The sequence below is a fragment of the Oncorhynchus keta genome, chromosome 5 (genome assembly GCF_023373465.1).
Source record: "Oncorhynchus keta strain PuntledgeMale-10-30-2019 chromosome 5, Oket_V2, whole genome shotgun sequence".
Lineage (NCBI taxonomy): Eukaryota > Metazoa > Chordata > Actinopteri > Salmoniformes > Salmonidae > Oncorhynchus > Oncorhynchus keta.
The window spans coordinates 6,701,398-6,713,700 of NC_068425.1; the positions used below are offsets into that span (position 1 = coordinate 6,701,398).

Below are 12,303 nucleotides of genomic sequence, written 5' to 3' on the forward strand. Positions count from 1 at the left end.
TGCCGAATCTCGTGAGTTTCATCTGCTAGGCCCTATACACAATTTTACAATCTATTCCTGGCTACCGGGAGGCATCTAAAAGATCTCTCTTTACCTATTGACAGAAATGATTTTACAGAGGGTTACACATTGTATGCTTTCAATTTATCACCTGATGATGACACCTCAGGAAATCTGTCTGTGGTAACCTTGGTAACCACTTGTTTGATGCTGTAGTATACTTTTGAGCCGTTTTTGGTCAAAAATTCTTTAATAGATTTGGGGAAATGTGAAAAACCGGGGGGAAAGCCATAGGAATCAAAAAAGGTTTTGATTTTTCTTCCTCCTTCCTCTTCTAATGTCACAGCTAGCCAATGTTCACCCAGCATGTGTTTAGGATGGGTATTGACAATAAACATGGCAGGCCGCTCCGGCCATTTCTCAATAGATAATTCAGCACAAGTCAACACTCCACAAAATTGTTTTCCAATCAGTCGGCTCATGAGCCCTTCCAACTCTTGGGTATTCATGTCTTTGCTCAACGATTCTTAATAATAATCTATGGTGGCCACCTGTCTTCGGCTATTCACCTCCAAGATTGAATCAGAGCATGCATAAACAATCATGCCAACGGTGCAGGCTAAAGGTGTACGGAATCACATTTCCAGCCTGAGGTTACCTTGGGACACCACAGACAGATTTCCTGAGGTGTCATCATCAGGTGATAAATTGAAAGCATACAATGTGTAACACTCTGCAAAATAATTTCTGTCAATAGGTAAAGAGAGATCTTTTAGATGCCTCCCGGTAGCCAGGAATAGATTGTAAAATTCTCGCACAGATATGTTGTTATTAAATTGTGGTTGGAAAGCCTTAGCAGGGACCTGAAGTCTATCCTGACACAGAGCTACATACTCTGCATTGAAGTGTTGAAAATTAAATGGGTTTTTATTTAAGCTGCCCGTATTAGAGGCGTGATCAACCAAACCTATAACCATGTATCGTGGTAAAGGGCCTAGAAATAGGTTTTCTTGACTGCAGATTCTACTGCCCACAGTTATGCTAAAGGTTTTCATGGTAATTCTTTGGAGAGGGAAAAGGGCATTTCCTTTCATCAAAGCCTGTGAGTGACCCAGACGAACTGCTGGAGATACAGACACTTTTTTAATATAAAGCGTGGCCCCCAACACTTTTAAACCTAAGTCCCCGTCCTGGGCAGACATTAGGCAAATTCATCCTCGGCTCTGGTTAATTTTAGTTTTAAATCAACCGCATTTAAGAGTAAACGTTCTTGAAAGAAAATGTCAGAGTGTATAGGGCCTAGCAAATGAAACTCTCGAGATTCTGCACAGTAGCGAGCCCGGGCGGCCAGTCCTTTATTTGCATATGTGGATGGGTCTGTCGATTCCGTAGAGCCTCCTGCAGTATCCTTGCTAAAAAGCCCGGTGCTGAATAGTGTCTTGAGAGTGTCTTCAGAGTAGTTGAGTAAGCACTCCATAATATAAATAATAATAATATATGCCATTTAGCAGACGCTTTTATCCAAAGCGACTTACAGTCATGTGTGCATACATTCTACGTATGGGTGGTCCCAGGGATCGAACCCACTACCCTGGCGTTACAAGCGCCGTGCTCTACCAACTGAGCTACAGAAGGACCATATGGCCCTATATGGGTATGTGGCACTGCTTTGACTGATTAGACGTTCACCCAAAGTCACATCTACTTGGGAGAAGATGGTGGCCACTGGGTAATTAATGAGACTCACTTTGGCATCGTTTGCAATATTAGTACCATCTCTTTTGGTCACTTTTAGACGCAAATGCACCAAGGTGTTGTTGAGGTCCAGATAGTTGTCACCGTGGCCTGGTATGAAAAACTCCATGGGGCCGTTGTCTGTAATGGCACATAACTGGACCTCTCTATTGAATGTTGGGTTAAGGGGGCCGTGAAAGGATCGAGCTCTGTTTTTATAGCTTCAGAGGACATGCGGTGTAAAAGAGCCATGGTGCTTGTTCTTTTAGAAAATACTTCAGAGTATTTTTTTGCCGTTTTTGGTCCAAACCTCCTCACTTTACCCCGTCTTTGACTTACTGAGTTTCTTTTAACTGTTAACCTCCGTTTTTTAGGCGCAAGCCTGCGCCTTATACCCGGAGGGCTCTTTTTTGGTCTTCGAGACAACATCATCAGCCCTGAGCCTTCTTGACGCTCGACATCTGGTGACGCCCTTCTGGTCATAGCATTGGCTACAACCTCACTTACTATATTTTTTGCTGCTGATTTTAAATGCGGTTTGGCTATGCTGAGGCCTCTCTTCATAAACGGTAAAACCATCCTAAAGAGGTTACGAAATATACCTCCTATCCCCGAACCGTACATGGTTGGGGATCCATAATAGCCGGGTAACCCATTACCCACTTGATCAACATAGTATGAGACATAACGGTTAGGGTCGAGATGTCGGTGTTCCATAACCCTTTTTAATTTATTTGTATTATGTATATAAAATATATAATACTAACAGGGGAACAACGAAAAAATGCAGTGGAACTGGCTTCGAGGTCCAGAGTTGAGTTTGTGAGATCTATACTATACTGGAAGTTCCCGAATCACAAAGTGGCATGCACTCATCCATCATCCATGCAGTACCTCTACACTCTACACTGTTATAAGGAATGAAATTGCAGCTAGGTGCCAGTGGGTGATTATATCACTTAGTTCAGCCTCAGCTGCTCAATTCCAATGAAAAGGCAAATGACATCTCCCCAGGCGAGGTACACGACCCTCTACCACTTGTGTCAAACAAGCCTGTGAGACCCTGAGGCAATCAAAGATGATATGCACATCCAAAACTTGAACCTGAAACCCTGACAATGAAAAGTCCATGGCCCCCTGTAGCAAGTTAAGACGCACTCTAAATGAAGCACGGCTGGCCAGACAACGTTTCCACCATTGCCTGCTCTACATCACTTTAAAGGGAACGTTCTGGTTATTCAATCACTCCAACTGTTATTCACTCACTCCAACTATTATTCTTTTCACACACACACATACTGGTTGTAAACTCCTAATTCGGCACACAGTCGGCTCCCGTGTCACAGCAGTGGCTCTTGCATAAAAGCCATGCTATGTCCATGGCATGTCAGAGAAAGCTATTTCAGTGTAACTGTTTTGTTTGTGTAGCCTGTAAGTTTTACCTTCATAGTCACTGAGCTGTGAGGCTTTTCCTTAAGCTCACTTAGGACAAGGTTTAGTTTCAAGATATATTAGTGGTATGTACAGAATAAAAAGGGCTTGTGACATGAATAAGAAATTACAAAAGATTGCTTTCAATTCACTAGATGAATGATCATGAGCACTCAGCTAAACTTAGCTAACATTCGCAACTAAACTTAGCAAACAAATGACCATCTAGTTGACCACATTGCTTTACATTTATTATAACGGTTGGATGACTTTGGGAGTTTCATGTAACCATGGTTCTATGAACTAAGCGACTCATTCAGCGTATATATTTGTTTTCAGCAGCAGCAGCGCAAAATATTCAGGATTGACCCAAAATCGTTCAGGGCTAAAGCCCCGCAAGCCAATGCGTTTGATCAGGATGATTTCAAAAATCTCATGAGTTAGGCTAATACACTACATGGCCAAAAGTATATGGATACCCCTTCAAATTAGTGGATTTGGCTAGTACAGTCCCACCCGTTGCAGGTGTATAAAATTGAGCACAAAGCCATACAATCTCCATAGGCAAACATTGGCAGTAGAATGTGCTGAAGAGCTCAGTGACTTTCAACGTGGCACTGTCATAAGGATGACACCTTTCCAACAAGTCAGTTTGTCAAATGTATTCACTGCTAGAGCGGCCCCGGTCAACTCTACATGCTGTTATTGTGAAGTGGAAACCTCTAGGAGCAACAACAGGTCAGCCGCGAAGTGGTGGGCCACACAGAACGGGACCGCGTAGCGCATACATATCGTCTGTCCTCGGTTGTAACACTCTCTACCCAGTTCCAAACTGCCTCTGAAAGCAACGTCAGCACAATAACGGTTTGTCGGGAGCTTCATGAAATGGATTTCCATGGCCGGGCAGCCACACACAAGCCTGAAATCACCATGAGCAATGCCAAGTGTTAGCTGGAGTGGTGCAAAGCTAGCCGCCATTGGAACTCTTGGAGCGGTGGAAACACGTTCTATGGAATGATGAATCGTGCTTCACCATCTGGCAGTCCAACGGACTAATCTGGGTTTGGAGAATACTACCTGCCCCAATGCATAGTGCCATCTGTAAAGTTTGGTGGAGGAGGAATAATGGTCTGGGGCTGTTTTTCATGGTTCGGGCCCCTTAGTTCCAATGAAGGGAAATCAACACTACAATGACATTCTAGATGATTCTGTGCTTCCAACTTTGTGACAACAGTTTGTGGAAGGCCCTTTCCTGTTTCAGCATGACAATGCCCCTGTGCGCAAAGCGAGGTCCATACAGAAATGGTTTGTTTAGATCGATGTGGAAGAACTTGACTGGCCTGCACAGACAAAAACACTGCGAGACTCCAGGGGCCAGGGACGGTCACTCTTTACCAGGGCATGGGAGGGTGGGGGAGCGTTGGTGTTTGCTACAGGGGGCCATGGACTTTTCCGCTCCAAGTCATTGTCAGGGTTTCAGGTTCAAGTTTTGGATGTGCATATCATCTTTGATTGCGTCAGGGTCTCACAGGCTTGTTTGACACAAGTGGTAGAGGGTCGTGTACCTCGCCTGGGGAGATGTCATTTGCCATTTCATTGGAATTGAGCAGCTGAGGCTGAACTGAGTGATATAATCACCCACTGGCACCTAGCTGCAATTTCATTCCTTATAACAGTGTAGAGGTAGCTCACGTCTATCCCCTTGATGTAAATCCAAGCACTATATCTAGGTAAGTGTAACAAGACAACCCACTGAGCACAGAAGCCAAAACAAAGTCTAGTCCACGTTGGTTCAACGTAATTTAATTTCACGGAGAGGTATTATAGTTCGTCATTTCACCTCCTACCTATAAGGTCAGTGTGATGTGGCACAGAGGCCCAGGCAGAGTTGGAGTGAGTTACAACCACATCACAACGGTTCTATGTGGCAACCCCATAAGCACATGCAGCTGTACGTAGACATACTCCACTCTGTGTAGCTGTTCTTAGTAATCCCTGGGCTCGTTTATTTACATTCTGTCCTATACTCTTACATGTGATGTTCTCTTTATTCCTCCAGTTACCTCTCCCATAGATCGTGTGGGCTCTTAAAGGGGCACACACTCATTTAACATGAACCTCACACACTCAGTCATGATACAGGTGTTCAAAGGATTTGGCAGGTTAAGCCAAGGGAGGCCCGATGCAGCTGTAGAGTGTAATACCCCCATATATGTTGTGTTATAGACTTACATTATTAATGTGTGTATTGCTCAAAACAGTGTCACCCAATACCCATGCAGGAAATGTTCTGTAATGTAGAGGATCTTTCTTCTGTAGCGTGATAATAATGTTCAAGAATCATTTTCAGTTCATTTGTAAATTGGCTAATCCAGTTCAGTTGAAACATGCTAAAATAAAAATGGTTATGAGGCCATACATTGAGTAAGATAACATACGGAGAGTGTTGGTGAGACTCCCCATACAGAAAGAACACTTGATTTCACATGTGAAAAAAATAAACAACATGTTTTTGGAACACTTCACATGTGATAACATGTTCTCACATGTGCAGTTTCATGTTTGTTTTTTTAAACTAGGCCAGTCAGTTAAGAACAAATTCTTATTTTCAATGACGGCCTAGGAACAGTGGGTTAACTGCCTGTTCAGGGGCAGAACGACAAACCCCCGAGCTGTACCTTGTCATTCCGGTTACTAGTCCAACGCTCGAACCACTAGGCTATCCTGCCGTTATCACAAGTTGCTTTACATGTTGTCACATTAACTTCACATAACATCACGTGATCACATGAAAACATGTGTTTTTGAAACACTTCACGTGTGAAATTCATGTGGATTTTCCACACGGGTCAATAAGGGTCAAAAGGAAAGAGAAGTTTAGGAACCACTGATGCAGTATGCGACTAAATGTAAACAACAACTGGAACTTTTTGAGTGATTTCTGACATTTTGCTACAAGACAATATGTATCCTACAATGGGGCAAGATGATGAGAGGTTGGTTGATGGAATAAAATCTTTGGAATAAAATATGCTGTACATACAGCATATTTGATATGCTGTACCCTCAAAACAAGTCATCCCTACATCCAATCAGATAGTGTGGCCCGAACTAACCATTGTATAGTGCTCTTTTGAAAGCCAGCTACCACATATTCAACGAGGTAATGAGGTCAGTAAATGCACTTGCTGCCGCCCTTCCAAAGTGATGTGGGTTTTAACAGATCGATTTCTGTTTTCGCCAGGAAAGGATTAGGACAGCGCTGGGCCTGACATTCAGCACAGCACGTCTCCGTGTCCTGAACACTGAATATGGATCTAGGTTGAACATGTTCACACCGGAACAGTCTACTCCCCCGTATGCCACGCTGACATGATCTCATTACTGTCATGACTATTGACCAGATAACCTTTATAGGTGCCATGACACCTTACACCGACACCTGTGTGTGTCGTGAACAATACAGTAAGGTGGTGCGGCACAAACAGAGTGTAGGCTTTGGGCTGGTAACATTGTGTAGTCAAGCACACATGCTGCTCGGCTGAAAGCATTCATGTGTTATCCTCTGAGATGTGTACTTTTTTTTAATAGCATATACATTTTTTCCCCCAAAATCAATCAATCAATCAACGGATGAAGTAGGGCCTACACACTTGCTCCAATAGATACCGTTATTAGGCTTTCTTGACAATGTTGAGATGACTGAACGGATCTTCGTCAGGTATGACAAAGGCTCTCACACAAAAAGAAAAAGGATCGGGTATTTCACAGACTGGTATTGATCAAGTGACTCTTTACGTTGTGTGTGTTGATGATAACAAGACCCTGTCTGAATGTAAACAAAAAACGATACATTCTAACATGTGCCGTCTCGAGTCCTTCTCTGTGTGTCTACTTTGAGGGCTTTGACTAAGTGTTAATGCCATAGGACATTCAATTTGACATTAAACAATAACATATTGGGGTTAATAAAGAAGCAATATAATTAATGTCTTGTCATACTGCCTGTTATCTACAGTACCACAGCGGAATGGCAGAATAACCTGTGTGTGTGTGTGTGTGTGTGTGTGTGTGTGTGTGTGTGTGTGTGTGTGTGTGTGTGTGTGTGTGTGTGTGTGTGTGTGTGTGTGTGTGTGTGTGTGTGTGTGTGTGTGTGTGTGTGTGTGTGTGTGTGTGTGTGTGTGTGTGCGTGTGTGTGCGTGCGTGTGTGTGTGTGTGTAACGTGTGTCCATTCATTACATCCTAGACAACAGAGGTTTGTGTTGTATGTGTTTTGACCCTAATTTGTTCAGTCATCAAGTAAGTTGTTTTTTTAGGACACCTCCCCTCTTCCCAAACTCATGGAAAAATGTATGATTGATTTGACGTAATATGGTAATTGTTCCACAATCACATACAAAAACAGGTCCTATCAATGAGAGGTGGTAAAGGGATGAACATCTCATGGTTCCTCCTATTGATACATTAAAACATGGATTCCCCGTCTATAAAAACAGTGGCCCCAAACAAACGACAACATACTCAACCGACCACCGCACTTTCAAGTTAAGTAACCATCCTTGGCAATTAAGAGTAAAAATGGGACAAGGTAAGCCTGCTTTTTCTGTCTATTTCTTTTTTCAGTGGGAAGTCAGTGTACCATTTAGTACAATTTAACTAACTGCTATGAGGTTATAATCTATTGACACAGAACCACCTGCTTTAACAACCTAACTATGTGATCCATAACATTTACATTTGAGTCATTTAGCAGACACTTTTATCCAGAGCGACTTACATGAGCAATTGGGGTTACATGCCTTGCTCAAGGGCACATCAGATTTCTCACCTAGTCAGCTCTGGGGTTGAAAAAAGTAACGACCCAGCGCTCTTAACCCGCTAGGCTATTGGTGTATGATGGCTGAGAAAATCTTACTAATGTATCTCACCCTAATTCGACTTACTCGTTTTCTACATTTCTTATTTGAATCTCTCTTTTAGTGTTTCTGCTGATGCCAGTCTTACTGGTCAGTTGTTTCCTGAGTCAAGGGGCAGCGATAGAAAACCAACGGCTCTTCAACATCGCGGTCAGTCGGGTGCAACATCTCCACCTATTGGCTCAGAAAATGTTCAATGACTTTGTAAGACAGCTTTTGAATCTTCTTTGGACATATCAAATAGTGTATCAATGATTGTTCTTCTTCTTGTAGACAGTGTCCTCTTCACACAACCCTCGTGGCTAAAAAAAATCTCTCTCTCCCTTTGTGATTTTGTGCAGGACGGTACCCTGTTGCCTGATGAACGCAGACAGCTGAACAAGATATTCCTGCTGGACTTCTGTAACTCTGACTCCATCGTGAGCCCAGTCGACAAGCACGAGACTCAGAAGAGTTCAGTAAGTAACCTGGCTGAGACAATTACGCATGTTATGCCCTTTAGAACCATGTAAAGTGTCTAATCGTGACAGTTCCACTCTGCTATTCACCTTAAATATGAACTCCTCCATGATGCAAGATTCCAAAAATAAATAATAGGGCATCTCAATTTGAACAATCGATAGAACTTAGTCATTAGTTATTGGGCAAGCAGACCACCAATTATGTCAACTCAAATTTATAATTTTTTATTTTAATTTTATTTTAACCTTTAATTAACTTGGCAAGTCAGTTAAGAACAAATTCTCATTTACAATGACAAGCAGAGGCAGCATCATGCATGGCTCTCGAGTGGCACAGCAGTCTAAGGCACTACATCTCAGTGCCAGAGGCGTCACTGCAAACCCTGGTTTGATTCCAGACTGTATTTCAAGCGGCTGTGATTGTGAGTCACATAGGGCGGCACACAATTCTCCCAGCGTCGTTAGGGTTAGGGTTGCAATACCTCAGTGTTTTTCAAGTAAAGTAAAACCATCACTGTCTAATCGGTGGTTTCTCTACGTCTACATTCTCTGTTTTGTGCTTTTCTGTACAGAAAACCCGCCCCAAAAGTATTTCACTCAATCATGTAAATAGGGCATCTCAAGCTGTACAATACAACTCAACTTAATTTTCCAATAATCTGTGGTTTCTCTACATCTTCACATACAGGTCCTGAAGCTGCTCCACATTTCTTTCCGTCTGATTGAATCCTGGGAGTACCCTAGCCAGACCCTGATCATCTCCAACAGCCTAATGGTCAGAAACGCCAACCAGATCTCTGAGAAGCTCAGCGACCTCAAAGTGGGCATCAACCTGCTCATCACGGTAAAGAAAGGAGGGAGAACAATGACCATTTGTGGTGTCACACCTTGTGCACTGTAAACTCCAAGGCATTTTAAACTCAAATACTTCTAGTGAGTTGAACTCAAAGTCAATGAAAAATCCTTATTGCTTAAAATGTTTATGTGGTACTGACTCAAAACTAAATGAGAAGTCACATCAATGCAATTTTTTAAAGTTATAACAAATTCACTTTTACCAAGCATGCTCTACTGCAGGTAGAGTTTAATTTATTATTTTTTTTAACGATCTGTGTTTTTGCATGTACAGAACATTGAGTGATTGATTCATTTTATGCTACACAAAGAAACATAACATACATGTTTCAACGTTTTCACAAAGATTAAAAAGTCACCAGAATTTTGCAAACTCAACTTGCAGGCCTGATGTGGCCTGTATACCATGAGTTTCAGGCCACTGTATTAGGGTAAAGCTACGCCTCAAAATAAGGTCTTATGAGATAAGTAATGTATTGTTGTAAAGAGCTGAATTATCATGATAATATTTGCCTAGGAATTCACTTGAAGGCCACAGGACTGAAAATGAATGACAACAGCCATGTCTCTGTCACTAACATATACAGTCATGGGTGATAACTACACTTCACTCAAAAAGGCCAGGCACACTGGGAAATTATATTTGAGACGTGGCTTAGTGGGGGCATTACTAAAAAATGTCAAGCTGATACAACTCAAATCTGGACACATCACAGGGTGACTCTATAGGTTTGAGTAATGACTGACTATAACATCACTTTAAGTAACTGCAGTCAGATTCTGTATATTAAGTGCAACGGGTTTCCTAAAGAAGTGTTGAGTAATGGCAGCACATTGGGGTTTGCAGTGACATGAAAGGGAAATACCTGTATGCTTTCCTAGTTAGAAAGCATAGTGTAGGACCACGTATGCCTCTTCTCAGCAGATCTTTCAGGGCTTTACATTGTGATGTGGTAACTGACCTTATCTATCATCGTGATTATATCAGTGACACCCCATTCAAGGACATTTATGCATGTGTCTTTTGCTACATGTGCTTTCAGAAAGGCCCAATAAGCAAATATTGATATGCACACATCCACCCCACCATGCATCTCTCTCTGTCTCCCACAGGGGAGCCAGGATGGCGTACTGAGCCTGGATGACAATGACTCTCAGCAGCTGCCCCCCTACGGGAACTACTACCAGAACCTGGGGGGCGACGGAAACGTCAGGAGGAACTACGAGTTGTTGGCATGCTTCAAGAAGGACATGCACAAGGTGCGCAACCATGTTGCCTTCAATTTCATGTGCCTTCCTGTGTTTTCTACAGTGCGTTGTTTTTTTGTGTTCTTTATTGCAAAGTATTGTTAGTAAATAACTCACGGACACTAGAGAAGCTTTAACCAAGTTTAATTCTTCCCAAAGGTTCTGTACAGCTGTAATCAGACAGCAAAACATTTCTCACTCCACAGTCATATACATCCTACTTAAAAGACTCCTCCTTCTTCAAGCCTTACAGTTTATGGCTCCACAGGAAGCTAATAAAGAGGGTAACAGGACAACAAACCTTTATTACTGCCTTCAGAGAATCTGTCCTCACCTCCTGACCTCAACCCCTCATCTAATCCACAGATGTCCATTGTTTTTTTTTTCAGAGAACCATTAAGTTCTGACATAACCCAGTTTCTTTCATTTACTATCTCAATGATCAACGTTTAGCCGATTCCAACAGTATCTTTGGGTCTTTAACCCATATATTATTACTATTATTGTTCATTGATCAAGACTGTTTTCGAGAAAGGTCTGGTGACCTAGAACACACACATTAAAATGTGTCAACTATAACCCATTCTTCTTTTTTTTCCCCCCCGAGGTCGAGACCTACCTGACCGTCGCCAAGTGCAGGAAGTCACTGGAGGCCAACTGCACTCTGTAGACGTGGGCTGGAGAGGCAGCCAGCAAGTGCCTGTCTCCAGGGTTCGGTTTGCCAGATACAGATTAGGCCTTGCCCTGCACTGAGGTGCATTTTCAATTGAGATTCTCCATTAAACATGCTTTTCAGTCTGGAGTAATTTAATTTTGGATCTGGTAGAGCCTGACTCCAGGAGTTTTCAGGCATTTGCATTTTTTTCTCTGAATCACTCTGAGCTACCATTGATTAGTACATTTATAGAAAAGGTTATTAAATATGCTACTGTTTATGCATACGTTAATATTTAGGGGTGAAATGGGAACTTGTAGAGCTCCAAGCTTTTGGATAATATATTTTAGAGTAATTTCCTTTTAGTATTTTCATTCCTTAATCTTATTGTTTGAAACTAATAGTGATTCATGTTTCAATAAAGATGTTCTTCTCTGCAGCACATGATCTCTTGGTTTCTATTTCATATCTTTCAAATCAACATTTTTTACAAGTTCCTAGCCCCAACATTCCTATGGTGTCTCTCGGACAACTTAGGGCTGGATTCAATCCGTATCGCAGACGCTTCATTGAAATGTAAAGGCAATGTTCCTGCGTTCGCGGAGACTGCATTCACTTCAAACGCTGCTGCATATGTCGGCTCACGGTTCTTCAGCGATACGGATTGAATCCAGCCCATAGTTACGTACATTTGTGTTGGCAAAAACATGAATGTCCACCGTCTGTTGCGAATGTTGAATAAAACTCCATTTGAACTTTGTCTGCCAATTGTCCATAGGGTTGGTTGTTATATATCTCGGAATTTGAGAAAAGATATCCGATGGAACATATTAATGAACAGACTTTACAAACATGGGTCTGCTGCAGGTGCCTAACACCATGCCCAGACTGGACGCGCGCGTGCACAAATTGATTTTGTCCCCCCCCACACCAAACACGATCACAACACGCAGGTTGAAATATCAAAACAATCTCTGAACCAATTATATTAATTTGGGGATAG

General features: G+C 42.2%; 1 protein-coding gene across 1 annotated transcript; it reads left to right on the plus strand.

Annotated features, from left to right (window-relative positions):
- Positions 1–7,585: 7,585 nt before the first annotated feature.
- Positions 7,586–11,742, plus strand: LOC118384394 (somatotropin-like). Its single transcript, XM_035770886.2, has 6 exons — positions 7,586–7,753; positions 8,146–8,285; positions 8,423–8,539; positions 9,231–9,386; positions 10,511–10,657; positions 11,253–11,742. Exons 1-6 carry the CDS (start codon positions 7,609–7,611, stop codon positions 11,313–11,315), a joined length of 768 nt encoding a protein of 255 aa, XP_035626779.1. The 5' UTR covers positions 7,586–7,608; the 3' UTR covers positions 11,316–11,742.
- Positions 11,743–12,303: the final 561 nt, after the last annotated feature.

What these genes read in the sequence shown, in the direction of transcription:
- LOC118384394 (XM_035770886.2), top strand. Translation starts at nt 7,609, where the DNA reads ATGGTTCCTCCTATTGATACATTAAAACATGGATTCCCCGTCTATAAA. An exon ending in AAGAGTAAAAATGGGACAAG is followed by an intron (nt 7,754 to 8,145) that starts GTAAGCCTGCTT and finishes TCTCTCTTTTAG; the next exon opens with TGTTTCTGCTGATGCCAGTC. An exon ending in TCAAGAAGGACATGCACAAG is followed by an intron (nt 10,658 to 11,252) that starts GTGCGCAACCAT and finishes TTCCCCCCCGAG; the next exon opens with GTCGAGACCTACCTGACCGT.